This window comes from Notolabrus celidotus, chromosome 19, assembly GCF_009762535.1.
Source record: "Notolabrus celidotus isolate fNotCel1 chromosome 19, fNotCel1.pri, whole genome shotgun sequence".
Classification (NCBI taxonomy): Eukaryota; Metazoa; Chordata; class Actinopteri; order Labriformes; family Labridae; genus Notolabrus; species Notolabrus celidotus.
In genome coordinates this window covers 25,941,797-25,967,423 of record NC_048290.1, presented here as the reverse complement: position 1 = coordinate 25,967,423, position 25,627 = coordinate 25,941,797, and the positions used below count along the sequence as shown (strand labels likewise).

At 40.5% G+C, this 25,627-nt stretch overlaps 1 protein-coding gene and 1 long non-coding RNA gene across 5 annotated transcripts in view; one reads left to right on the top strand and one right to left on the bottom strand.

The window, feature by feature from the left end:
• Nucleotides 1-7,589, top strand: part of LOC117830722 — a 42,003-nt gene extending 34,414 nt beyond the window's left edge. For all 4 annotated transcript variants that reach the window (XR_004634828.1, XR_004634827.1, XR_004634829.1 and 1 more), the window contains 3 exons: nt 5,873-5,940; nt 6,072-6,158; nt 6,242-7,589. This is a non-coding gene — a long non-coding RNA (uncharacterized LOC117830722). The remainder of the gene's footprint in view (nt 1-5,872; nt 5,941-6,071; nt 6,159-6,241) is intronic.
• Nucleotides 1-11,199, bottom strand: part of LOC117830721 (NMDA receptor synaptonuclear signaling and neuronal migration factor) — a 60,410-nt gene extending 49,211 nt beyond the window's left edge. Inside the window, 1 exon segment of the mRNA XM_034708971.1 lies at nt 11,129-11,199. Coding sequence (XP_034564862.1) covers nt 11,129-11,199 — 71 coding nt within the window.
• Nucleotides 11,200-25,627: the final 14,428 nt, after the last annotated feature.

Sequence of the window (25,627 nt, the reverse complement as noted above, 5' to 3'; positions counted from 1 at the left end):
TTAAGAGATTAACAGAGACCAAAAACGTTGTCAAGTTCATTACTAAACATTAACTCCCAATGTTTCAAATATCCATATCATTAAAAATCTCCTATAGGTACCTTCATCTTCATGGTATCAGTAATAACTACATGGTTCATGTTGATCGGCAAACCTCCTCTGTATGCAAATTATTTTCCACAAAAGATAAAGTCACATGACATCCTTCTCTTTATCTCAACAGACAACTTCCATAAATGCTACAGCTGCTAGAGGACACTTAACATAGTGTTTACATATGCTGATTTTATCTGGAATGACTGATGTTGTCATCTGTCTTGGAGGACAGTTTCCAACATCAGTCTCATGCAGCAAAGATACTGAATCCTCGATGTCTTTGTATAAACTCAACTCTTAGGTTAGCTCAAATTCGGTGATATAAATAACTGAGGACAACTTGAAACCTGAACCTGCTGTCTATTTTCTTGTCATCGGTTTTGTTCCCTCCGAATGAGTGAGTGAAAGTGGATAGGAGAAGACTTCACCTTTGCTTGAGTCTACAGTTCAGCAGGTTCTCAGGTGTACTTTGCATTTCACAAGCAGGATGAGTCAGACACAATTACGCACAATCCGATCCTTCAACGACAGATTCTGCCACAAACTCTTCTAACCACCCCCACATGCATAAAACGATCCTCAACAACAAGAAGATACACCTCAGCCCCTCAGCTCTTTTAATAGATTCAGACAGAACAATGCACAACCAGATACCTGACAGATGGGAACATTATAAAGCCTGTAAACAAGCGCCTTTCCATTCAGTCTCTTCAAGTTTGTGCTCACTAATACATGCAGGTGGTTAAACATTGCTCATTACTTATTCCAGTGGCACTTTATCCCTTTTTGTTTGATGTTTTTTTTTTTCAAAATGTCATGTTTAGGGTGCTTTCACTCCTACATTTTCACTTCTCATCAATCAGACATTTTGGCTGGGTGGGTTTGCTGTTACAGGTGCAAAATATCCACCCACGTTTGGATATGTACCAGCCAAACAAACCTTTCCTTGTCCTTCTCCAAGTGAAGAAATATTAAAGTACAGTATATGTTCAGTCAATGCAATTGGATATAAAATATAACCTGATTTCAAGATAGCAGTTTCACAAGAAGATGTTTTGGAACACAAAAAAACTCAACTTTTTAATGTGAAAAGATATTTAAAAATCCAGTGTCTTCATGTTTTCACTCTTCAATTGTTTTTCTTGTTAATTTCTCAGTGAACTTAATCATGTACCAAGCACTTTGGTTATTTAAAACACTGATCTCATCTAGTATTGAATGGAACTATTCTAACCATGCAACTAGGAAAGTGAAATCTTTTTTTTTATCTAGAAATGGTGAAACTAAAGTCTATACAGCTAACAATCCTTTCTAGATCAAAACTTTCAGCAAGAACCCCGACTGGTTAGGGTTAGGGATCAAGTCCACTGACAAATACTGTAAATTAGGTTTAGGGACCATTTAGGGTGACAGATTTGCCTTAAGCTGTGCTGCAAAAGCAATGTTTAGAGTTCCTGACTTCCTTGAAAGCATCAGAAAAGAACAGTCCAACCTCCATTTAACAAACAAGTAAAACAATGTATTTAAAATGTATCTACTTAAGACCCATTAATGGCATGTGAATCACAAGAAAATCTGTTTCTTTGAGGGCTCTGGAGTAAGCCTGTTTGAATAATCTGTATAACTTACTATTTACAGTGAGACTGAGACTCACAGATCAGAGAGGGCTCATCTGGTGGAAACAAGGGGTGTTATATGCCAAGACATGATGGTGTTGGAAGGGCAAATTTCACTTCCCTTTTGATGTGTACACGTTTGCTTCTCAGGTTGCTAATTAGTCTGTAAACAACACGGTGCAAGTGAGTCCTTAGCCGGAGAAATGTATAGCCAACTGCTGGCCTCATCGGACTGCTCGGGATCTTGGCCAGTGTTTCCAGAGGTGTATATTGTTTGGATACAGTAGCCGATTCTAGGGTTGGTTTAAACATGACTTCTGGCACAGTTCAACCACCAACTCTATTATCAGAGCTACACCTTGTCAAATAATAACAGAAGGCCCAAAGTGTCAAAAGACACAACAAAAAAAGAAATTGCCCCTGTAGATATACAGGTTGCCTTGAAATTGAAGAACTGCTTGTCTCATGGAGTAGAATTTATTATAATGCTGCCACATACAGTGTTTCATGCCATATTGAACCATTTCCAATCATCTCATGCCTTTCCCCTGTGGATTTCGATGCAGTTCAACACTGTGACGATACATCTTGAGAGGACGAGCAGCTCATGGCTGAAACCAGGCCATCACTCCCCCTGGCCGAGTTCCCATTGGTCTCAATATCATCAGAGCTGATGTCTCCCTGGGCGTCTCTCCACTGTAAACAATGGGCTGCCAGGCTCAGAGATTCCTCACTCTTAATGCTCCGTAATCGAATCCACCTCTCAGATGGTCTAATTGAATTGGGTTTCCTACAAACACACACATGGAGGAGCACACACACACACACACACACACATGAAGGCACAGCTGGGGTGTTGAAAACCTGTTGAGAGGCTTGTTGCGCACACTGAGGGCCAGAGGGACCCGGGAATGTTAATTGCAGTCTTGAAAGTGTGGTGCAGTATGGGACATGTGGGAATGAAGCACCTGATCGAGGAGCTGATTAAAATGTCAGCAAAGCCACTCGAACCACATACAGTGCTAAGTGATGCAACTGTTTCACACACACTTACACGAAGCCCCCCACCCCCCTTCTATTTTGATTTGTTTTTTCTCTGGCCTACACATATTAAAAGTATAATGCGATAAATCTTTGGCCTTCAGTTTGAACATGACTGGACCAATATTATTTATCTAGACTGGAATTATCACGAGTGTATTTTATCCAAGGCAGAGCTGTGTTTCATTTTGTCACTGGAAAACACTAGATAATACGTCAGAGTGGGGAATAAATTTAACCAACCGCTTTCATTAGCTGACCTTTTCTGCAGCTATAATTCGGATGAAATGATATACCATCAATTTAAACATCACCCCCCCCCCCCCCCCCCCCCCCCCCCCCCCCCACACACACACACACACACACACACACACACACACACAACTTTTGTATTTCCTCCTTTCCAGAAAATACAAACCACTAGGGGTCCCATATAACTGAACAAGAGACAGCTCCCTCACTCCAGGTCTCAATCCCTCTGGTTCCACCAACACCAGCTGACACCAGTCCATCATCTCTCCCCTCAGTCTCTCCAATATTGACCCCAAGCACCTCCCTTACCCTTCATTCCCTCTCTCCATCCTTCATCCTCCCCCTTTTCATCTGTCACCACATGCCTCCACCATCATCACCCTTTCCTCCCTCATCCATCCTCCAGGTCTCTTATTCCTTCCCTTATCTACCTGTTGGATCCCTGCCATTTGTATCATTATATCAAACAATAGATTATTGTAATCCATACCTCTGATAAAGTGGGCTTTGTAACTGACTTTGAGTTTAACCCTAAATATCTCAACTCCCATGATCTCAACCCACTTCATGACCTCATCAAACAATGTCTTATGTTTTGATCATTGACTATATATCAATATGGTCACCTCCCATTGTGAGATGGGGGGCTGAAATACCAACTTGATGGGAGCTGATATTTAGGGCTGTTGGAGCCAAATAAGCAGTTTGGCTGGAGGAGCAGGGGGACTGACTTCACATCCCTTCCACTAACAAAACACACATTTAACTTACTGATAAAACAACAGTAATCCCTCAGGTCGGTACAGTCTGAACAGATTCTTATGTTGATCTGAAGCAGACACTTATGGTTATGGATAGTTCAGTGAGTTCTTGTGTGTTTGTTTTCCTCACTGTGCCTCTCTACTCTGCTAATCCAGCAAAGGATGCTGCCAGGGCCCAGCATCTGTCAACAGAGATGCCAATCAATCATCTTTTTAACATCAAATAATCAATTAAAACTTCTGAAAAATGAACTCTTGAACATAAATCAACAAAATGTCGACTAATTGCTCTGACAGAAACCATGTTTGAGAAACATGGGGAGCTCAAACAGTGCTGGCTTAACTTGGGATAGCTGTTGTCCAATGTGTTGTATTGTGGTGATTGTGAGAGCCAGAGAAGGAGTTACAAAATGTGTGTGTGATTTAACCGTCCACCAATATTGGCTGATAATTAGGGAGCAGGTTGGCTGATGGCCGATATATTGCCAATATCATGTTGTTGTTATTTTTTTCATTTGATAAAATTCAACAATGTAATGATAACAAATGAGTAACAAGTCATGTATAAGTCCCCTATGTCATGCACATTACACCAAATATAGTGTTAGACAGTAACATGTGTTATATGGATTATTTATTATATCATGAAATTGAATAGTACATTGGGTTACGCTATAGATTTCAGATTTCAGTCGGAAGCAATGCTGCATTATTCTATACATCATAGCAGAATTGATACACTAGCCAGTAACTGCTTAGATATAATTTGATATAGGATGGGTAAAACATGTTATCATTTAGAAAAGACGATGACTGCAGAAATTTAGGCAAACATTTATAGCTAGGTTCATGAGAGTTATAAGAAAGGCACAGGGCTCAATACTTACTTTTCACCTACCTCCCAAAACTGTCCCAAAGCATATTTTATGTTTGTTTATGTTTGTTGACAGACTCTGCTCCAAGTCAAATAGCCAATCTAAGCCAAAAAACACATTTAAAAAACATAACTTTATTCACTTGCATTGCACAGCCTGCTCACATACCATCTATCTGGAGGCAACACTAACAATGCTGCCTGTAGTGTCTGCAGACATTGTTTTTTTATTATTGTAATCAACCTCTTGAGTGCCAATGCAGATCATTTTAAAATGCCATTAATCAGCATATCTCGTGATCAGTTCTTTTCTGTCTTTGTCTTGCAGGAAACATTTGATTTGAAGCGGTGTGAAACGTCCTAACAGAGAAATGAGCAAGGACTGTTTTGTTTAAGTGTCCCAGTAATAAGTTTAACAGTGTAACAGGAAGACAACGTGAACAACATCAGGTCTTTAAAATGAAATCAGCTAAATGGAATACAGCCATCATTATGTAAATCATTTTCAATAGCTATTTTCATACTGAAAATACTGTACTGTATTTTCATACTTTGTTGAAAAAGGCCATACTGTAAAAGTAGGAAGAGGAACAAAAGCTGTTGACAAAATCAGCAGTCTCTTTTATAAATTTCAGCTTGCTGAGTCATTTCTGATCTGTAAACAGCTGGGCCTCTAATGTTCTGTGAAAGCTGAGAAAACTGGGTTGATATTATTTTGTCAAAGAATAAAACAAGAAACAGAGTAAATGTGCACAGAAGCAGACAGACAAATAAAACAATCAAATAACACTGCAGGAGCTCCAATCATTCTTCAGTCTGTAATCAATACAATCTGCCTCCTTCAGCATAATTATTGCAAAGGTATTACACTGTGGGAGATTGTGAGGAAGATAGATGTGATAGAAGAAGACTTGTTTTGCTCAGAGACAAACCACTTAGAAACTAAAATCCAAAATGAGAGTAAACAGAGGATGCCCACATTTTCAGAGGTTAAGAAAAAAAATCCTCACTCTGTTGAGCTTGAATGAATCTGAATAACTGTTGTCTCAAACAACGGTTACATAACTGCCCTCAACCCCATGAACCCATTGGCTGCAAACCTGCAACAAAGACAGTTGCTTGCACCTGTCCTGAATAAACCCGGACACGTATGCATTGTTTCATTATTTCATTAGCATTAGCATTGCATTTGCTTTCATCTTGCATCTCTCCCATCTTTCACTCCCCCACAGCTCTGTGAACACCGTTGTCCGATGCCCTTCAGCCGAACCACCACACAGCCCCGCTCTCCTTCTCTCTGGTAGATTGAAGATCAAAGTGTCTGCTTTCTCACTCATGTTGCAGAATTCTGGTGTGTGAATTGGCTGTAATCTCTCCTTCTTTCTCTCTCTTTCCCCCCTTTCTCACTCTCTGTCGCTCTCTATGTCTCAGGAGCTGCCAGAGGGGATAGCATGACTTGTTTCATAACCAGCAATCCATAAACATGCAGGAGATTATACGGGCACAGACCAACATCAGGTAAAAGAAAACAGAGTCTCTTTGGGGTTTCCTCATGTATTATTGTTATTCTATACCCAACCAACTGATGCCATCTTTAACAGCTCGCCATTCAACAATAACCAACAAGCTCCCAGAGCTTCCCTCACTGACCCGTGTGAGTTTTTGTTCGTCATCTGGCTGGGACAACGACAAACCAGCAGTCATCTAAATTCATGCAAGCATTGATGCAATAAGGCTTGCAATGTCAGACTGTCATACATTTAGGTCCAGATGGAAATATTTTAGCATCTATGAGATAGAGTATGATCAAATATGATACACACATTCATGATCCCCAGAGGATGAGGCATACTGACCCTCATGATTCCCTCACTTAACCTCTGCTGAAAACAGTGGTTTAACATTTTTAACTTTCGTGGAATTTCTTTACAATAATGGTACAAATTGCATAATTCTAGGTCTGGATTTGGCCTGGTGGAACAGTAGGATTTATCTGGGTGATGAGGAGATTCATTTATCTTCATTTAAATCAGGTAATCCAGCTATTCGTCCTGTTTTTTTTGTAGAAAAATAAATTTGACTGACATGATCCAAATACAAGGATAAGAGATGACCAAATCTGGATTACTCTTAATGGGATCAAATAGGATATACTGTGTCCACATGGGATGCAAAAATCTGCACAAACTGAAAGATCCCAATAATTACTTTCAATTAAATTACAATTATTTGATGTTAAAGGTATTTAATGTGTGAAATCTTTTATTCTTTAAAAACTCTAGGGTCACGTTTACCTACTGGGTCATATAACGATTTAAGAGCAAAATTTTGAGGGAGAAAAAAGTCTCTTGAGTCAATACCATTGCAAAAAAGTTGATTTGTTTGTTAAACTAGAAAGTCTTTAAAGTTAGTTGAGTAAATGTTATCCTAATCCTATGCCAAAGTTTTGGACATCCCAACTATGGATCACTTTATTTTATAAGATTTTCATACCTTTTAGCAATGTTGAACTGCTTGATTTCACGATTAATCCCATCAAATAGTTTTAATCCATTCAGATGTCTGTTGACAGACTGGGCCCAGTGGATAGCTCAGACTGACTTTGGTTGATTTTAGGCCCACAATAAAGAGAAAGATTGAAGTCAAGTGAATAAAAGAGGAGATTTAGGTTTGGTTACAAAAAGCTATTGGTTGAAATGAAAGGAGTATTGTTTAGAGCTCAATTAGAGTCAATTTAATGGACATTTCTTATAAAAAAAAAATCAACTGTCTGTGTTTGTGTAAGGACATCGCACATTTTCTTTTATTGGATTATATACAGAAATGTGTGATTTTAAGAACAACATATCATTCCTACATTTGGTATGAGAAGACAAGGGAAAGATTTTTATGGACAAAATCAGAAGAGAAGAAACTGCAACTGCATGTTAAATATTTCTGTAACCAATTGCTTCAGTCTTCACAGTGTGCAGTGTGCTGGCTGCTTGTCAGATTCAACGCCCTTTCAGATAACTGAGGCGATTCAAAACTCAGTCGATGCCGTGACCTCCTCCACAGGTCAGCATATTCAATAAATATTTCATGTACTTCTCTGAGAGTAAAGTCAATGCAAGAGAAACTGATTACAAAAGTTAGGATGAATGAGGAAAGAAGTCAGAACTGTGAGGATCTTTTATACATGTGTGTTGGTTTATGTGTTTGAGTTTTATAGAAATCGTTAGTTAGTGTTGGTTACAAGCTACAGCTAGTGTTATGATTTTGCATAAACTAAGTAGTGTAAAGTTAAGAAAACAGGGAGTCCTTAAAGTAAGTAAGTGAGTGTGTGGGAGGGGTGGGGTGGTCTGTATTTATGACCCCAAATAGTCACTGCTTCAGGTTATTTATTGGGTGCAGGACAAAAGGTCTTTGTATATGTAGTTATTTGTGGATGTGCAAATGACGATGACTCAGACTTATAGACACCTGCTATCAATTACCTGCTCTGAATGCACTGAAAAGTCTCTCTCTCTCTCTCTCTCTCTCTCTCTCTCTCTCTCTCTCTCTCTCTCTCTCGTCTCTCTCTCTCTCTCTCTCTCTCTCTCTCTCTCTCGTTTCTCTCTCTCTCTCGTTCCTCTCTCTCTCTCTCATTTCTCTCTCTCTCTCTCTCATTTCTCTCTCTCTCTCTCTCTCATCTCTCTCTCTCTTTCTCCTCCTCTCTCTCTTCTCTCCTCTCTCTCCTTCCTCTCTCTCTCTCTCTCGTCCTCTCTCCTCTTCTCTCTCTCTCTCTCTCTCTCTCTCTCTCTCTTCTCTCTCTCTCTCTCCTCTCTCTCTCTCTCTCTCTCTGTGTGTGTGAGTGTGTTTTGTAAGTACACAATATGCGGAAGATAGAAGGAAAGTGAAAGAAAATTAAGAAGGTGAGACAAAGTGTGTCATCATCATCATTGAACTATGTGTGTATTTTTGTGGGTGTGTCAAACTTAGTCTAGCTCCTCTGACAGCAGTGTTTTATAATACATGTCATCCTATATGATGTGGAAGCTGTAGCCGGCTGGACACTATCTGAATATCTTCATGAGTCAAACTTTGCTATGACCATACTCTGTGTGTGTGTGTGTATGCCCCTGACCTCAGTCATCATTGATATCCAAGCATCTTAAGACTTCAGGCACTCAAGAGGCTCATATTGACCATTCTGACCTGATATAATCCAAACATCATTTAACAGTAGAGTGTATTTTCCTCCTGAGTTTTGCACAAACAGCAGTAAGGACAGCTTACGTTTATAGCCTCAGCAAATATAACAAGAATAAGAAATAGCAGCCTGGCCTTGTAGATACAAAAACACAAAGGTAATTTGAGTTGTTTCAGATGTTTCACTGAGGGTCACTCAGCTGCTCAGTTTTTCTTACCCTGAAATGTATTCAGGCCTCACACATGACGCAAGCTCAGCACAAAATGTTCTGAATGCACAGTATTGCAAAAAAGATCCTTGAAACAATAATTGAAAAAGAAATTGTATGTCAGAGGCAAAATACTTCAAATATTAATGAATGAACATAGCTGCATAAATGGCTGTGCTGGGAAAGCCTAATGTTACACTGCAGACCGAGCTCCAATATTAAAAAATCTGCAGGGTCCGGCCTGCAAGTGTGACTGACTGAAGTGCATAAGTATATTCTGATGAAATGCAGAGAGCAGAGTGTGCACACACGCTTGACTGTACACGTTTAGATATATGTCTGTGTTTAATTTGTGACTGAGGCAGAAAGGTGTCCTAGAAAAACACTTTGGAGTGTTTGCTTCCACAGTCACGGGTCTTGTCACAGTGAGAGGCTGATCAATATTGGATGTGATTCAGCTGCTTCTCCCGTGTATGGGAGGCAAGGCTCACTCCATCATTAACTCTAAAAAAATGTGTGTGAGTGTGTGTGTGTGTGTGTGTGTGCGTGTGTGTGTGTGTGTGTCTCTGTCTGTGTGTGTGTGTGTGTGTGTGTGTGTCTCTGTCTGTCTGTGTAGGGGATTCTCCTCAACAGATATGCAAAGACATAGGGAAAAGCTTGCTGGCCTCGAGATCCCCCTACACACACACACACACACACACACACACACACACACACACACCAACTACACCTGCTAAACACACCCTCATAGTCCCTTGCCATTGATTATGAGCATCTCATTCCCATCTTCCTTTCAAGGTGGCCCATACACACACTCACACGCTGCAATGCATACAGATTAAGGCTCATACCGACTATGTAACCTAACGTACGGCCGCCTCACACACACCGTGTGCATGACGTAATAGCACATCAGCCCACATCTGTGGCTGTTTGAGTCTGCTCAAGTCAAGGTCATTCATTGATTGAGTTACAATTACACACCCAGGCCTCCTGCTGAAGCGTGGGAAAAAAAATGTGCAGAGTTTGTATCCTGATCTCACTCCAGATCCACGCTCTGCGTCCGCACAACATGTGTAAACGCATGAACACAGTCACACGTGCTTTTCGGCACAGCTGCAGCTCCTTTCAGCGCGAGCTGCACACACACGCAGGATGGGGATGACTTTGCCTGCATGGTGCTTAAACAGATTGATGCGGACGTGGCCATTAAAAGAGATCCATACAGGCCATAAATATACACTGAAAGCCTCTCTGGAGTGAGTCGTTAACAGCATTTAACGTGTTGGTCTCGTGCCAAACAGTCTGAATATATTAACAAACGCTTGTGCCCGCGCTGCCCTCTTTGACCGCTCCAATAACTGTCCGTGATTGGTGATCCCTCCCAAACGACGCAATCGATTGCAGTGATTGATTAATTGACAGGTGGATCATTGGCCCGGCGGGGTGTGGAGGCAGCACCCTCGTCGCTGCACACGCTGTCCAGCTTGGGTCGATGCGGCCAGACAGGAAACCGTTTTTGTTTAAATTGGCGTAAAACATAACTTAGCAGGCTATGAATACAGCTGATGATGGTGTCGTTCAAGTAGTGTGGCTTTGAGGAAAGCGTATCAGGGTTTCTGTGAGTCAGAGCAACCCTCGCTTTGCCTCTGCATGACTTTCATTACACAATGATGCTTCATTCATAACATCCGTAAAACGCTGCGACGAGCCAGGGGGCAGAAAAATCCTCCTCCAGCTAATTTAGTTCAAACAGAACAGAACTCAGTCTGTGGGGAATATGGGACAGCCTCCCTAAAAATAGTCTGCATTTTTCTAGTTGCAGGTGCAGTTTGGGGAGAATAAAGGGTCATTTACGCACACATTTGTTCAGACGCACGCCCCAGGCTAGACGGGACAGACGTGCGAAAGCGCAAAGAGCCTCTCTTGCGCATTGCAAAGAGATTTGGGCTTTGGCTGGGATAGCGCAGTGGTAATTCATCACAACACACAACTGTCACACATGGTAACCCCGCACCTCAGGGCTGAAACACCTGCCAAGTCTCCCTGAGGCTGTAACAAATGACGAAAAGGGGAGCAAAAAGGCAAAAGGCTCCGGCAGTCACTTACCTAACTTTTGCTGCCACAGAAGATATCGCATCGTTTCTTAAATTCTTCCTTTTGGACACGGCAGTTCCCATGCTGACATGGAAACGACGCAGGCAGGGAAACAGTTCATTCCAAAGACTCTCAGGACGGAGGACTGCGACGATGAAAACAGTTCAATCAAAAAAATGAAAAGAAGAAAAAAAAGTTGAAGGAAAATCCGGGAGCTGATGTGTCACGCACGCGTCTGCGGAGGAAAAGATGCAAAAGAAGGAGAGGGGACGCCAGCCTCCCTCTCTCTCTCTCTCTCTCTCTCTCCCTTCCTCTCTTACTGTGTGAGCACGTACGTGGGGTAGCTACACAGCTGTCAGCGTGTGGCTGAAAATACACAGACCCCTCTCTCTCTCTCTCTCTCTCTCTCTCTCTCTCTCTCTCTCTCTCTCTCTCTCTCTCTCTCTCTCTCTCTCTCTCTCTCATTCTCTCTCTCTCTGTATCTCATTGATGGGAGTATGGTATGGCTGGTGATATCATCATCATCATCATCATCATCATCATAAATGGGAGGGCAGCATGCAAATTGTGTCTGAGGGACACATGGAGCCATCCAGAAGCTTTTATCCCATCCATTTTTCGGTCCATTATTTGGATATCTTTATTTATTTATCACATCCTGTTACGTAATTGGACATTTTGGTAAAAGGGTCCCCCTTCTCTTACAATGGAAAGCTTCTCATCCCCAGCCAAAGACTGGGGGAGCAGTGAGGTTGAGACTCTGCAGTGCTCTGTGAGCATCACTTCAAACAGCAGCAGGATAACAATAGCTTTACAATGTTGTGCTTTTTTTCTGCTGTAGAGTGTTTCTTTGGGGCCACTGGCAGGACTTTGAATGTTAGCAGCATTCAAAGAGGTGCAGGAGATTGACAGATCATTAAAGGAAGCTCTAACTGTATCTAGGGCAAAATTACAGCAAAGCTACTCATCAAACACTCCAAAGAGGGGTTCCTTTTTTGAACAATACTCCAATTTTTTTTCTTTCTCATATATATGTGGAGGAGCCACAAAGACTCAACCCAAACAGATATTTGGCTACTTGAGGTATCATCAAGTTGTTTTGATCCTTGAAGTTAGGACCTTTGTGAGCAGGCATACAGGTTATTTGCTTAGAAATTGACAAGATAAAATAGAATGGATTGAAAAAAGAAAACTGCATAGAGATTTATTTAAATGTGCCTTCTGGCTGCAGAATGCTCATATTTTTCAATAAAGTCATCCTCACTTTATTCTGTCTGTGAAATTTCTGCAGCGAGAGTCAAAATATCACTAGTAGCTGTCAGTCTTTCTTGCTCTACATCAGTTCATCTGCAGAATTTCAAGGTTACAAATACAAGTGAGCTGCTGTCTTGAATAGCCTGCGCTACCCAACACAGAGGCCTCCAAGAAAACAGAGTGATGGCAAAATGATATCAGAAGAGAGAGATTGAGAGGAAGAATAGAAGGAGAAATGAAGGAGGGAAGGAGAGACAAAGAATAAAAAAGAGACAGAGGAAGAGAAGTCACCCCTACGTGCTGTTTCACATAAAGCAACCCCTTTTGGCTAAGCTGCATAGATTGTACCATTCAATGGATTGGTTGCAAATAAAGATGGGCTGCGTTTCTCCACATCCTCATGTTTCACAGAAGTGAAGCCAAAATACCCCTATGACAGGACTGACATTTTGCAATGGTAACATTTTTGGACACAAAGTCTTTGCAGTAAGGAACTGCATTGTTGATACCCCACCCCTTCTCTTAACCAAAAACACATCTAACTTAGAGATAAAACAGCAAAGATCCATCAGAGTGGTTCAGTCTATAGCAGAACAGTTTCTTGCTTCTGAAGCAGAATTATAGAAGTGTCATGATTCTTATGTTAGCATCAGTTACGTTGCTTCTCACTGTTCCCCCTTCACTCTGCTTATCCAGTGCACGCAGGAGCCACATTTGACAACAGTGCTGTCAATCATTGGGGTTATATCCACATTTGATAGTATCAAATAATTGGTTAAAACTAAACTTCCCAGAAAAGTGAACATATGTAAATAAATCAGGGTTATACAAACTAACTTTAAGGATAACAACTGCTTCTGAAATTTGTATTTGACAAGTATTTTAATTTTAAGGTTTGATTCATGTCCCATCTGTTAACATTGAGGAATCCAGCTGTTTAACTATACTGCAGCCAGTCATAAGGGGGTGCTCAAACAGTCCTGGTTTCACTTGGGATAGCTGGTCTGTCTATACTGCAGCCAGTCATTAAGGGCAGCTACAAATGTCTTTGTGTCACTATTGGAGAGTTGTTATATCGTCCATCTTTTTATGCTGTCTATGGCTGGTCTCCACTTGGCTTCACAACAGCTTTTCATAGTTCTCACATTGCACAGCCTAGTCCCACATCCCATGATGGCCTCCCGTCACCACTCCCTGACACCTTAGTTCCCAATTTTTATTCTCTTATATCCCCATATCCCATCGTGTGGAAAAACATTTTTTTAGGATGCACAAATATGTTGAGTAAGCATGGCTTTCAGGCAAAGAGATATGTATACTACTTTTTTTAACTAAACAAATCTTGCTACAAATTCAAGCATGATTGAGATTCATGAAGTAAATAAGATCATTAGAGATCACACTTTTTTGATGCATTCATGAACTTGCTGTAGTTGTGTCTCAAAAGGCCTTACTAAAAACTTGGCTATAACAAGCAGCATTCTACGGTGTTGAAAAATGACGGTGATGTTGAAGTGCAAAGGACTGCAGTTCCTCAAATGTCCTCTTGAGGCTTGCTCCAAAAGCCAAGGAATCCGAAGTAACATCAAAGTTAAAATATCTATTATTTACTGAAGAAATAACCATGTTTACATCCAAAAAGGTTATTCTAATTTATTTATTTGTGTACATTATATGTGGGAAGCATAATTTCCTGACACGTCCATTAAGGTAGCATAAAGGCTTGGAGATATACATATATTTGCATAATAAAGGGGCATGGCTAAGTTGTTGTACAGGTGTATTGTTGCTGTTTACCAGGTTGTCAAAAGCCCACCTTAGTTTCACCTCTTGGCCTCATGTTTCTCTGTTATTCAATTGTTAGGCCAAGTCAGTATTTTCAATATTGTGTCCACCATTGTTTAGCTTTAAAAGGCTTCTTCAGAGACCTATCACTGAGACTATATGCAAGTTTTATACAGCCTTTAAGGCTGACATGAGCACCACATACTTCTGCGTCGATGTGTCCGTGACAAACAGCAATTCTCCGCCGAAACACTAAAAGGCAGTGTGGTCTCTCTGATAGTCGGTCGCCTGCTTCCGGCCTCGCTATGATCTCTGTTTACTTTTCCACAGAGATTCAGAGCGTGTTATGTTAATCTACAGCTGATACATGTTACTGTTTATCATACAGACATGATTACAGGAAGAATAGAGAGGAGGAGAGGAAATACACGGCCGATGTGCAGGGATCTCGGAAGTGCTGCTAGTACGGGAAATACAATGCCGCCAAGCGGACCAATCACAGGGCTTGCGGTCCACGTCGATTCTACACATAGTAACATTTCGGAGGAGGTGCATGTCAGCTAAGTGCGTAGGCCTCTGCGGAGGTACGAGAGCTACGGGGACCCCTGGCGTAGGCTACGCCGTTGATTCGACGCAGAAGTATAAATCAGCCTTAAGGTTGTAATGTATAAACAATTCACTAAACACTATCCCTGGGACAGTCCTCTGGTCTATGCAGGGAGTTGGTTGTGTTGGAATCTTGGAATCAGACACAGGGTTTCAGGTGATATGTCATTGCCAATGCCAAAAACTAGCTTGTATTTTTAATTTCTTATTGCGCTTTCAGCTCATATGTCATGTTGCTGCTAATATCATGCCTAAACAACATGAAACCTTAAACAAGCACAAAAACACTGCATTGTACTAAAGCACACTGCATATTTGAACCACTTTATAGCAATTTAATTAAATCTTCACTTGAAACTAACACCAAACGCAAACATTTTATTACACTGTATTGATTTAATTCTCTGCTGTACAGCCTCTCTTTGTGTTAGAAATCAATGTTGACAAAAGTCCCAGCGGTAAAGAAAATCCGTTAAGTCAATCTGTTCAGACACAATTGATCATTAGATAATGATGAGTGTTGGTCACTGTGATGAACACAAACACACATTCACACACACATTCATAGTGGCACACGCACACATCATATAAGAGCCAGGAGCACTGCAGACAGCAGACGAATCGCCCAGTAATGGCCGATTAGCCTTCAAACATCAAACCAATCAATCTCTCAATCCACAGGTCATTTCACCAGAAGCTCCAAGGTACAGGATGTCCTTGGGCTTTATGTCTTTTAGTATGCGCTTCTCCTGCACACACCCACTCACGTATACGCAAACATACAAACACACACACAGACAGAGATATACACACACTGAGACAAAAGGAATGAAAATCAATAAATAAAGCAAAGCACTGCTGGGCTGGTGTGAGCTGCTGTAGGCCATTAAGCAGTAAATAATTCCAGGCAGCGCTGACGAGACTGAGGCAGTGTGTGTGGATTGACTGTAGATGAGTACAAGAGACGAAGGGATGAATGAACAGAGAGAGGAGAGGAGCTATAAAGAAAAGAGAAAAACTATAGAAGGTAGAAGGCATGAATGGGCAGTAGGGATCTAAAATGGAAAAGGTGACACGTAGGAGACGTCATGCAGAAAAGATGAAAGAATGAATGAAAGAGGAGATTCATGTTTTTCATCCTACAAAAAAGGGTGCAGCTATGTGTCTAGTATCAGAAAACACAGTGGGGTAGTGCTGTGCTGGAACTGCTGGGGAAGGGAGGCGACAAAATAGATGAAAGGTGGTGAAAATGGGAGGGGAAGAAAACCAACAGCAGCCATAAATCCACATCTGCACGTTATATTAGTGTCTCCTCTGACCCTGACGAGCACTCACCCTTTGATTGATTTCAGAGCAGGTCGATACTTTGAGTCTGCAGCGGGTACAGTCAGCTGAGTGGCATGAGAGGCACACATGAGGGGGCTTTGGTTATACTGTCAATCAGAATTTGTTTATGGAGCACAGTTTTAGTGTTGGAATGACATTTTATTAAGGCAACATGACATGAAGCAGGCCACATAAATGATATATAAAGTGTATGTGTGATTCAACTGAACATGTGATTGTCCTGCTGATTAAGTGAAAACTGTATATCAGTAAATACATTATTTTGGCAATGTTACTTTTGTGGTCACAAACATAAAGCCTTCATGGGCTCCGGTTGGATTTCTTGATAATGAGGAATATATCTGTCAATTTGTGTGTTTTGCACTGTCCAGTTTGTAGAGCTTGTTGGGGACAGTTTGTATTTCTGATAATAAGCAATGCAAATAGAGATGACTAGACTTTACCTGGGACTACTCTGGACAAAAACAATAAGTTATAGCCTGGTTAGTTATAGCCTTGATAGCTGTTGTGCAGTGCCAGCGAGCTGTAACCAGGATTTCATTGTTTAAATTTAGCTGAAAACAGGCCTGGGTGTCTAAGACTTGATTTTGAACATTTTTTGACTGTGTTGAAATACAGCTATAACATCAGTGTGTCTCAGAAACACAACTGTGTCTTTAAATTTTAATAACTTGTTTATTTTAGCATTGAAAGTAGGGTGGACATTTTTATTTTTTTATTTTCATTTTTCCAAAGTAATTTCCCAGCAGTAGTTGAAAGCACGTCTATGCAAAGACATGATTTCAACACATTTTATATTTCATAAAAAGTCATGACTTCTGCACTTTATAGGCCGTCTTTCAGAGACGTCCTAGAGGAAGCAGTTTTACACATTCTCCCCAGATGAAAAAGGGCAGAGCATGACTGGATACTTAGGCTGCACAACTCTGACTATGAAGGCAGAAAGACATCTAAGTTGATTTCATGTAACAACAAACAGTTTTGCAGGTCCTAGTGGTTGATGGTGATCGATGCAGGCCTTTTCCTGTCGTGTGTTCAAATCTAGGTTGTGCATTCAGGTATGTCAGTGGTGACTACGACACCATGCTCCTATTCACTATCACTTTTGCTGCTATATTTATGAGATACGGCTTGAAAATCAACCACAGCATGTGTGCGATATTGTGATCAACCTTGTGATAGGAGCTGATTTCTCTGTGAAATATGATCTGAATCAGTGCTTTGAGTATATTTTGAAAAAATAAGGGCGTCGCATTTGTGAACCTAAACTGCCAAATCTGCTCAACCTAACATTTTGCAGACTTCTCCCTTCAGTTAAAGTAAGTGTGAAGTCAGGGTGAGTCAGTGTAAGCTGGTAATAATCTAGAACATTCACTGAAAGTTAGTGGGCGGGGCAGTAATGTTCACTGTTGAGCTGACTTTTGCTGCTTTCATCCTCTGTGCTGCTCACCAAAGTTTGTTGGTTTGTCATTTGTTGCAGAAATATCCTTTTGCATGTTGTATTGATGTTAACAATTATGGAAGACTTCTTTCTAAGGCACATACATACGTGAAAAGTGATTCTGTAAAATTTGAGGTCCTCATTGTCTTGAGTGTACTTTGAAAGTGTCACAAGTAATGTGTGACAGGGGTTATAGTCCAGCTGTTCTCAAAACAAACCACTGCTAATGACACAGCCTCAGGGTATAAGTGCTTAATCTAAATATATTTCAGCTAAACCAATGACTTAAACTACCTGAATTATGTAGTTTGGTAAATAACTAATTAGGCTAAATTATTATGGTGACTGCAGTAAACATATTTACTTCCCATTAGAGTTATCATAGAACTTTAGGATGCTAATCTCAGCATTTCACACATTTCAATCAGGAGAGACACAGTTTGAAGATTAAATGTTATTTATTAAAATTGAATGAATAATGAAACGTCACAAAAATCTTTGGCATAAGGACTCTATGGGGATAATGTTGTGAGCGTAGGATGTGTGAATTTGGCAGCAGAAGAAATCCCCCTAGAGTCCAGACTCTGGTGGTGGTGGTTGATGAATTCTAGAAATTGAAGACTTGCAGAGACCAGGTGGAGATGGGGAGGTGGAGGGGTGCGCACCATCATGCAAGAAGGAACTAGCTGGAGAGAGAGACACATTTAAAAAGACAGCAGAAAGTTGATAGGCTGACAATAAGGGCGTGCCACTTAGCTATTGGCTGACAGTAGCGGTGCTGATTAACCAATGACAGCTCAGGAGCGTGCAGCTTGAAGCAGGTGAGCTATTGAATGAGGGAGAGGAGAGTTAAACAACTGCTGTGATTGCTTTTATAGTCTTCCTGTCTGAACTTTCGCTAGAGCTACATTTATGCCAAAGATCAGTTAGAGACAGAGCAGCTAGCATGGCTGTGGAACTTTATGTCTCGATGTCTTTTTGGATCATAGAAACTTTCCTGAGTGTTATAATCTAGCTTTGCTTTATTCAAGCTTTATCAAACTTGTAGAGTCTCAGCACATTTAAGTGTCTCACACTATCACACTGTTTGTCTGGGACTTAATCGGTGCATCTGACAGTGAGAAAATGTGCGCAAACCAGCTGATGATAAATGCCTTCAAAGCAGGAGCTAGTGTGACAGAGCTAAAGAAGAGCTGAGATATTGTGATGATGAATTGCAACTTTACCTCAAGGGTTGTGCCTGACGTGTAATGTGAGCACACAGGCAAATGTGATGCAAAACTAAAGAGCAGGGCCTATTTTTGGAGACACTGTTGAAAATTTGGGGCAACATTGAGGCGTTGGGATGAGGGATGTGTGTAAAGTTAGGGGTTTTACATCTCAGGAGTCAGTTAAGACTTTAAAAGCTTGTAAAGGCTTTAAGTGAGATAATATTAAACTTTGATATCTCCCCAAGAGAATGTTAATAACACTGAGTTCTTTTAAAAATCTTGTTTCTTTAAATATTCTATTTGATTTAAAGAGGGTGATTCAGAGGGTCCAACTCATATTTAAGAAGGATACTTCCCGTTAGTAATGAACTCTGATAATGCAATATAATCTCATTTGCAATATTTTATCACTTAATTAAGTCTCATGATCGTCAGGGCAGACAGTTACTCCACCTTCTTTTTATTAACACTGCCTTCTTCAAAACTCAGTATTAGGATGTTCAACTATTGAATGTTGGGAAATGTCCTAAAAGTGCTACATTGAGCAAGTAGAAATATTTCTTCCTGTTTTGCTATAGCTGTGCTGCAATGTCACTTTAAGAGTTTTGTGATAAGGATATAAAAAGTGTTTTCTCATTAAGGAACAAAATAGGGGCCCTGGTGGCCTTGCGGTCTAAGCATCCCACGTATGGAGGCTATAGTCCTCGTCGCAGAGGTCGCCGGTTCGACTCCCTCCCGGTCGACTATTTGCTGCATGTCTTCCCCCACTCTCTCCTCCCTATGTCTCCCTTCAGCTGTCCTATCTAGAAAAAGCCCAAACATATATCTTTAAAAAAAAAGAACTAAATAAAAAGCAGTCTGTATACGCTTTAAACTCAACCAATAAACTGATTCTCAAAAGTTCTAAATTCTTGTTTAAATTGATGATTTGTACCTTTGTGTCTTACCCCAAAATCATGCTAACTCTATCTGATTAGCTCCTTTGAGTGATTACTTTTATCATCAGTGTTGCTTTCTATTGCCATGCTACTGGTTTGGCGCTATGAATGGAAATATTGAACAATCCACCACTTTGATCCGAATATCTCAGACACTGTTCGACAGTTTGAATCAAAGGTTCGTAAAGACTATCACATTCATCCTGAGGAATAACCCAAGTAACCATGGAGATCCTCTGACTATTCCTTCAGTTACACCAATGTTGTTTTTGAGTGAAAAATATCCCAACAGCTCAACACTGTCCTCAGAGGTTAAACCCAAATAATCTTTGACTCTTCTGACAGCAGGTTAATGGTTTAACCAGTGGATGAAATAGCTCAACATATACATACATACTTTATTTTTTACAAACAATCAAATTCCCCTCAGACTCGGCTGTACCTTTGTTTAAATGCTATTAAACGATTTTAGATTTTCAAACATGCTTATTCAAAATGATGAACATATTATATGTAGCTAAGCTCAACATTAGCATGTTGGTATTGTAGCCAAGGGCAAGTAAGTGTACTCAGGCTAACAGTTTGGTTAGAGCATTGCTGTGCCCCAGTGCAGACTGACACAGCAGCATGCACAGATGAAGTCCTCAGTAAGTTACAAAGGGAACAGATGAGTGCATGTGTAACTGTACTGCTGTTGTTGTTTATTCTGTATCTTGATATATTGTGTAAACTGTCCATAAAGCAAGGCAAAAAAGTACAGGGTTTTCTTACCCCAAAGGCAAATGTGTGACTGATTTGTGCATCAATCCATCTCACTGTGCTGAGTAGCACTTTGGTTACACAAACTTTACATCTTACTCCATAATAACATCAAGGACTGTTGCGGTAAACCATACTCTCTTGAGGCAGGCAGACTGTCAGGGGATTCCAAATAAAAACAACAGTGATAGCAGGAAAGGAAAGCGGAACAAAGCTTTGAGAACAATTGCAGGTTAAAATGATGACAAGAAGAAAGAGAATGTTTCACTGTGAGTGCTCATTTGAGTTAAAGAATATCAAAACAGACAGTAGAAAAGGTCGGCATTCACGTCAGTGTACTGGTTATTTGCCAAGAATCACTATCTCTATTTAAAGAAGGGGACATCTCAGTGCTTCTGAGGACCCTGCGCACCTGATGGAGCAGGGAGGTGAGAGAGAGGAGGAGGGAGGGGAGATGGATGGCAGCAGTAAAGTCACAGAAAGCAAGGCACAGAAATGAAGTGTGTGTGTGGAGGAGAAGAGAAGCACAGGCAGATGATGGATAGTGCAATCCGTGGGCGGAGAGGAGAGAAAGTGGGTTAGTATGTACTGTATATGTGTGTGTGTGTGTGTGTGTGTGTGTGTGTGTGTGTGTGTGTGTGTGTGTGTGTGTGTGTGTGTGTGTGTGTGTGTGTGAGAGAGAGAGTGTGTTTGGGTGTGCATGTGTGAGGTTAGCAGGGGGTGACCAGGGAGGTTGAGAAATCTGAAGGCTTTAGTTGAGTTCTGAATTTTATATTATATGTATTACGTGTAGATATATGAAAATATATATATATACGCGTAGGTATAAATATGTATGTTTTATAAACATATATATACATTTTCATGTGTGTTTGTGTGTGTGTGTGTGTGTGTGTGTGTGTGTGTGTGTGTGTGTGTGTGTGTCTGTGTGTGTACATGCATACTTCACAGATACAGTCATTATGTCTTCTGCTGCTTCTCATCACTCTGCCTCCAGAACTTATGTTTCTTAGTAGCGAATAAACTACCCAACAAGGTCAGCCAAGACACATTTATTCCCTTTTGCATACATGCAGTGTAGCCACCACATCAATCTCGCCCTAAGAAGCCTGTGTGAATACAATTACAATGTCACTGTAGCTGATAAACGAACCATGAGTGCTTCCACAGGCGAGATGGCTGTGTGTGGAACAAGCTGCCATACAAGCAGATCCCTATCAAGGCCTGTGAATGTGGTGTTCACCCCGTTTTGTTCTTCATGTCCGCGCCTCATACTCGACTGCTAAACAGAGCAGACAAGCTGCCAGCAGTGGCTTACATGAGCTGTTTGGTCTGTCTAAATAAGTAATTGAGAATTATGTTAATGTTGCTTTTGACAAGTTGTTCAATTCACTATGACAAAGTCATTTTTACATTATTTAATATTCATGATTGGGAAAAGGAGCTGTGCTGTTCCTTTGGATTGGAAGTGTCTCTCATTTCCTAGTTTGTTAACTTTAAGAGATAAATCTGGCAAGAACAAATGATTTTCTTATTTTTGATGAATCTCATGGAGACGGTGTGTTGAGCCATCTTGTGATACTTTCCAGCTTTACTGCTCTGTCTGCGGTAATCGAATGTCTAAAAAAGAAAAGCCCAAAAGCCACAAGAAGAGGAAAGAGTGGCTTCTACTGTTTTAAGATTTTGTTTAACCTTCATATTCAGTGTGGGTGTGGTGCTTATATCCTCTTGTGGTAAAACCAGACTTGCAAGCAGCCCTCTAACAATGCTGCTGCAACACCAGATCTCAAAAATGAAATCTCTGACAGAAATGTCTTCAAAACTCAGAGGACTAAATCCCTTGTCACTCCCTGATAAAGAAGTAAAAGTCTGCATCGCTCTCCATGGTGCTGAAACCAGACACTCTTCCAGGACTGGGAGGAGAACCACTGAGGCAAATGACTGCTGTGAATACTAATGTTGGGAATGACCTAGACGGTGCACTTGGCACAGTGTTGGGAAAAATATGGCTGACCCTAAATAGGCCCAAGGAGAATAAAGAAAAGGAGATCTGCAAAACAGAAGACAGTAGTAGACTGAAATGGTAAGACTTGAATTGACAGAGAGAAAGACAGCCAAAGGGAGATGAAATAGAGAGTAATGAAAGAGGATGTTAGGCAAAGAATGATATAAGGACAAAGGTGGGTGTCTAGGTCTAAAAGAGAGAACCTACGTAGCAAGAAATCCCTCCTACACTTTCTTTGGAATCTCAGGAAAGCCTTCATTACCCATCAACACTGGACATGAGCTTCATTAGAGAGCCAAGCGTGGTTCCTCTCCTGGTGACTCATCTGCCATTCGCTCTCTGTCGGTTCTCTCCTTTCTGCTGGGCCAAACGTGGCAGGATGGTAATTGTCATCCCACCTGGTTAACGGGAATCCCCACAGTCACGTTGTCCACCCACGCCCTGTGACATTCAGACAGCAGCGATAAATGAGCTGTGGAATCCCGTAGATGATGTGGTGGATTAAAGGTCTTTGTATGTTGAGGGAGTATGAACCTTGCATGTCTGCTTATCATATTTAACATTATCCTCTTTCCCGTCCAGTCTTGGTTTAGAGCCTTCATTGGACTTTTGAAGTCATTTAATCCATATTTGGCAAGTTTTTACCTCTCAATCTGTCAACATACAACTAGAAGCATTTATTATGTTTTGTAAGGTGGACAACAAGATGCACAAAAACAGCCAAAAATACTTAGACCCAGAAAAACAGACTGCAAATTTAAATACAAATACAAAAAGTCCCTGACAAATGAAACAACAGAAATGTTGAAGCACTTCCCTCTGGGAACTCATTCCAGGTGGACTGAGGACAAGTGGAAAACTGTTCTGTGGTCTGACAAATCAAAATCTGACATTTTTTTTGGAAATCATAGACATGGACCTTGGGACCACCCAACTTTGTATCAGTGCACAGTTCAACAACCAGAATCTGTGATGATATTGCATCCCATTGCACGGATAGCTTACACGTCTGTGAAGGCACTATTAATGCTTGACAATATACAACAGGTTTTGGAGCAACATTTGCTGCCATCCAGATAATGTCTCTTCCATGGAAGACCTTGCATACTTCAGCAAGACGATACCAAACCACACTCTACATGTGTTACAACAGCAAGGCTCTGTAGTATAAAAGTCCAGGTGCTTAACCCTCCTGTTATATTGTGGGTCAAATTGACCCTTTTTAAAGTCTATTTTAGGCAATATATGCCTCCCAAGCCAGCTAAATGCAGCATAAAAATCTGGGCAGCATGTGACAGAAGAGGTGTCGTGTTAATTTATCAACATCACTTCATAAAAATAAAAATAAAAATTCTAAATTAAACAAAAATCATGTCATGTAAAACTATTGTATTTACATTTAGGGCTTTCAAATGTACATTAAAAAAAAGTTTCAACATGGATTTTAATGAAAAACGAGTGAGTTATCCTCATTGAACCATGATCTGTGAGGATTAAAGAACACCAGTGGACTAAGTATTGATTCAAATGGTTAGTAATGGAGTTATAAATTAGATTTTAAAAATGTGTAATGGGCTTTTTTGGGGTTCTGACACTTTTGGATAATTGAATATCCCCCGGGTCAAATTGACCCAGGACCATTATTGCTTATTCCAGAGAAACGAACACAACAGAAGGGTTAACTGGTCAGCCGAAAGTCCTGTTATGTCATCAATTGAATACATTTGACCCATCATGAAAAAAAAATTGCGGAAACAATATCAGGCAAAAATGGAACAACATTTCACCTCCAAAACTCCAGAAACTGCTCTCCTCAATTCAAATTGTCAATTAAATATTTGGTTTAAAGGGTTTGCAAAACATCACATTCTGTTTTTATAAATGTTGCAGCATTCAAACTATTTTGGAATTGGGATGTATTTTTCAGCTTTCTCTATTATTTCTTTTCAAAGTATTTTTAAATTTGCATTTTTACCATGCTCACTTTGCTTGATGAAAATCATCTAAGCCACTGCAGCATATCTCCCTTGTTGATCAGCAATGTTGAGCTCTTAGTTAACATTTTTTGGTTGGTTTTCTGAGAAATTTCTTGGTTCAACCTAGTCTCCTCTTTTGATATCAGCTGCCTATACTGAGATTTCCTCCGTGGTGGTCCAGTGAATCGCCTCAATACCTCATACTGCAGTTGACAGTGACGCAATGGCCCTTTGCTCTATAAAGGCAGCGATCACTGTCAGCTCTGTCATCTGTATGCCTGTGAACAAAAGCAGCCTCTCTTTCTTGAACAGTGAAGCAGAGAGGAGCCAGTGCACAGCTCCTTCAGCTGTAAGGTCAAACAGCCACCTCCTCCTCTGCAGTGCTCTCTGAGGCCTTTAATTCACACATGGGGCACTTGGGGAAATGTAGTTTAAGGTGTAAATACATGTGAGATTTTGTGAGTGGAGTGAGACCAATGCACATGCATGGTTTTTAGGACAGTCATTTATAAGTGGATAAAAGGGACTTAATTGGCATATTAAATAAATATAATCACATAGGCTATATTTCTTTAAACATGTTATTTATAATTCATATCTGAGGCTTGAACTGCTTTTACTTTGCTTTCAGTCTGCTGAATATTTATGTGACACTGGAGTGCAGATGTTTTGCATGCCACTTTGAACAGTTCAGACAGAGCTGCTTATATCAAAGGGATATAACTCTATTTTGTACATTTACAAGCTGTATTTGAAGGGATAATCTCTAGTTTGTTACCTCTGCAGTGCAAAACACCTTATGAAAAGGGTTGAGCAGACACAGTCAGTATCACTCACATTAGAAAAGCACAAAATGCAAAAGGTATGAGATGCCAGGAAATAAAAGTACAGCAAGAATACGATTAAATAACAGGAGCTGCTTGGGATGTGGAGGAAGAAATTAACTGAGCAATCAACACAGCCAATAATACAAAGTATAGACTGACAGTCTTTATTAAACATTATTGCTGACTTGTTTGATTGTGATTGATCATACTTATCAGAGCTCAGCTTCGTTAGATGGCTGATCAGATACTCATAAACTGCATAAGTGGGTTTATGTTTGAAATTATTTAGATATTTAGTTGAAGCCCCTGCAAACCTGCTTTCTCTAAGAATATATAAAAATACTCATGGGGATTATGTGGGG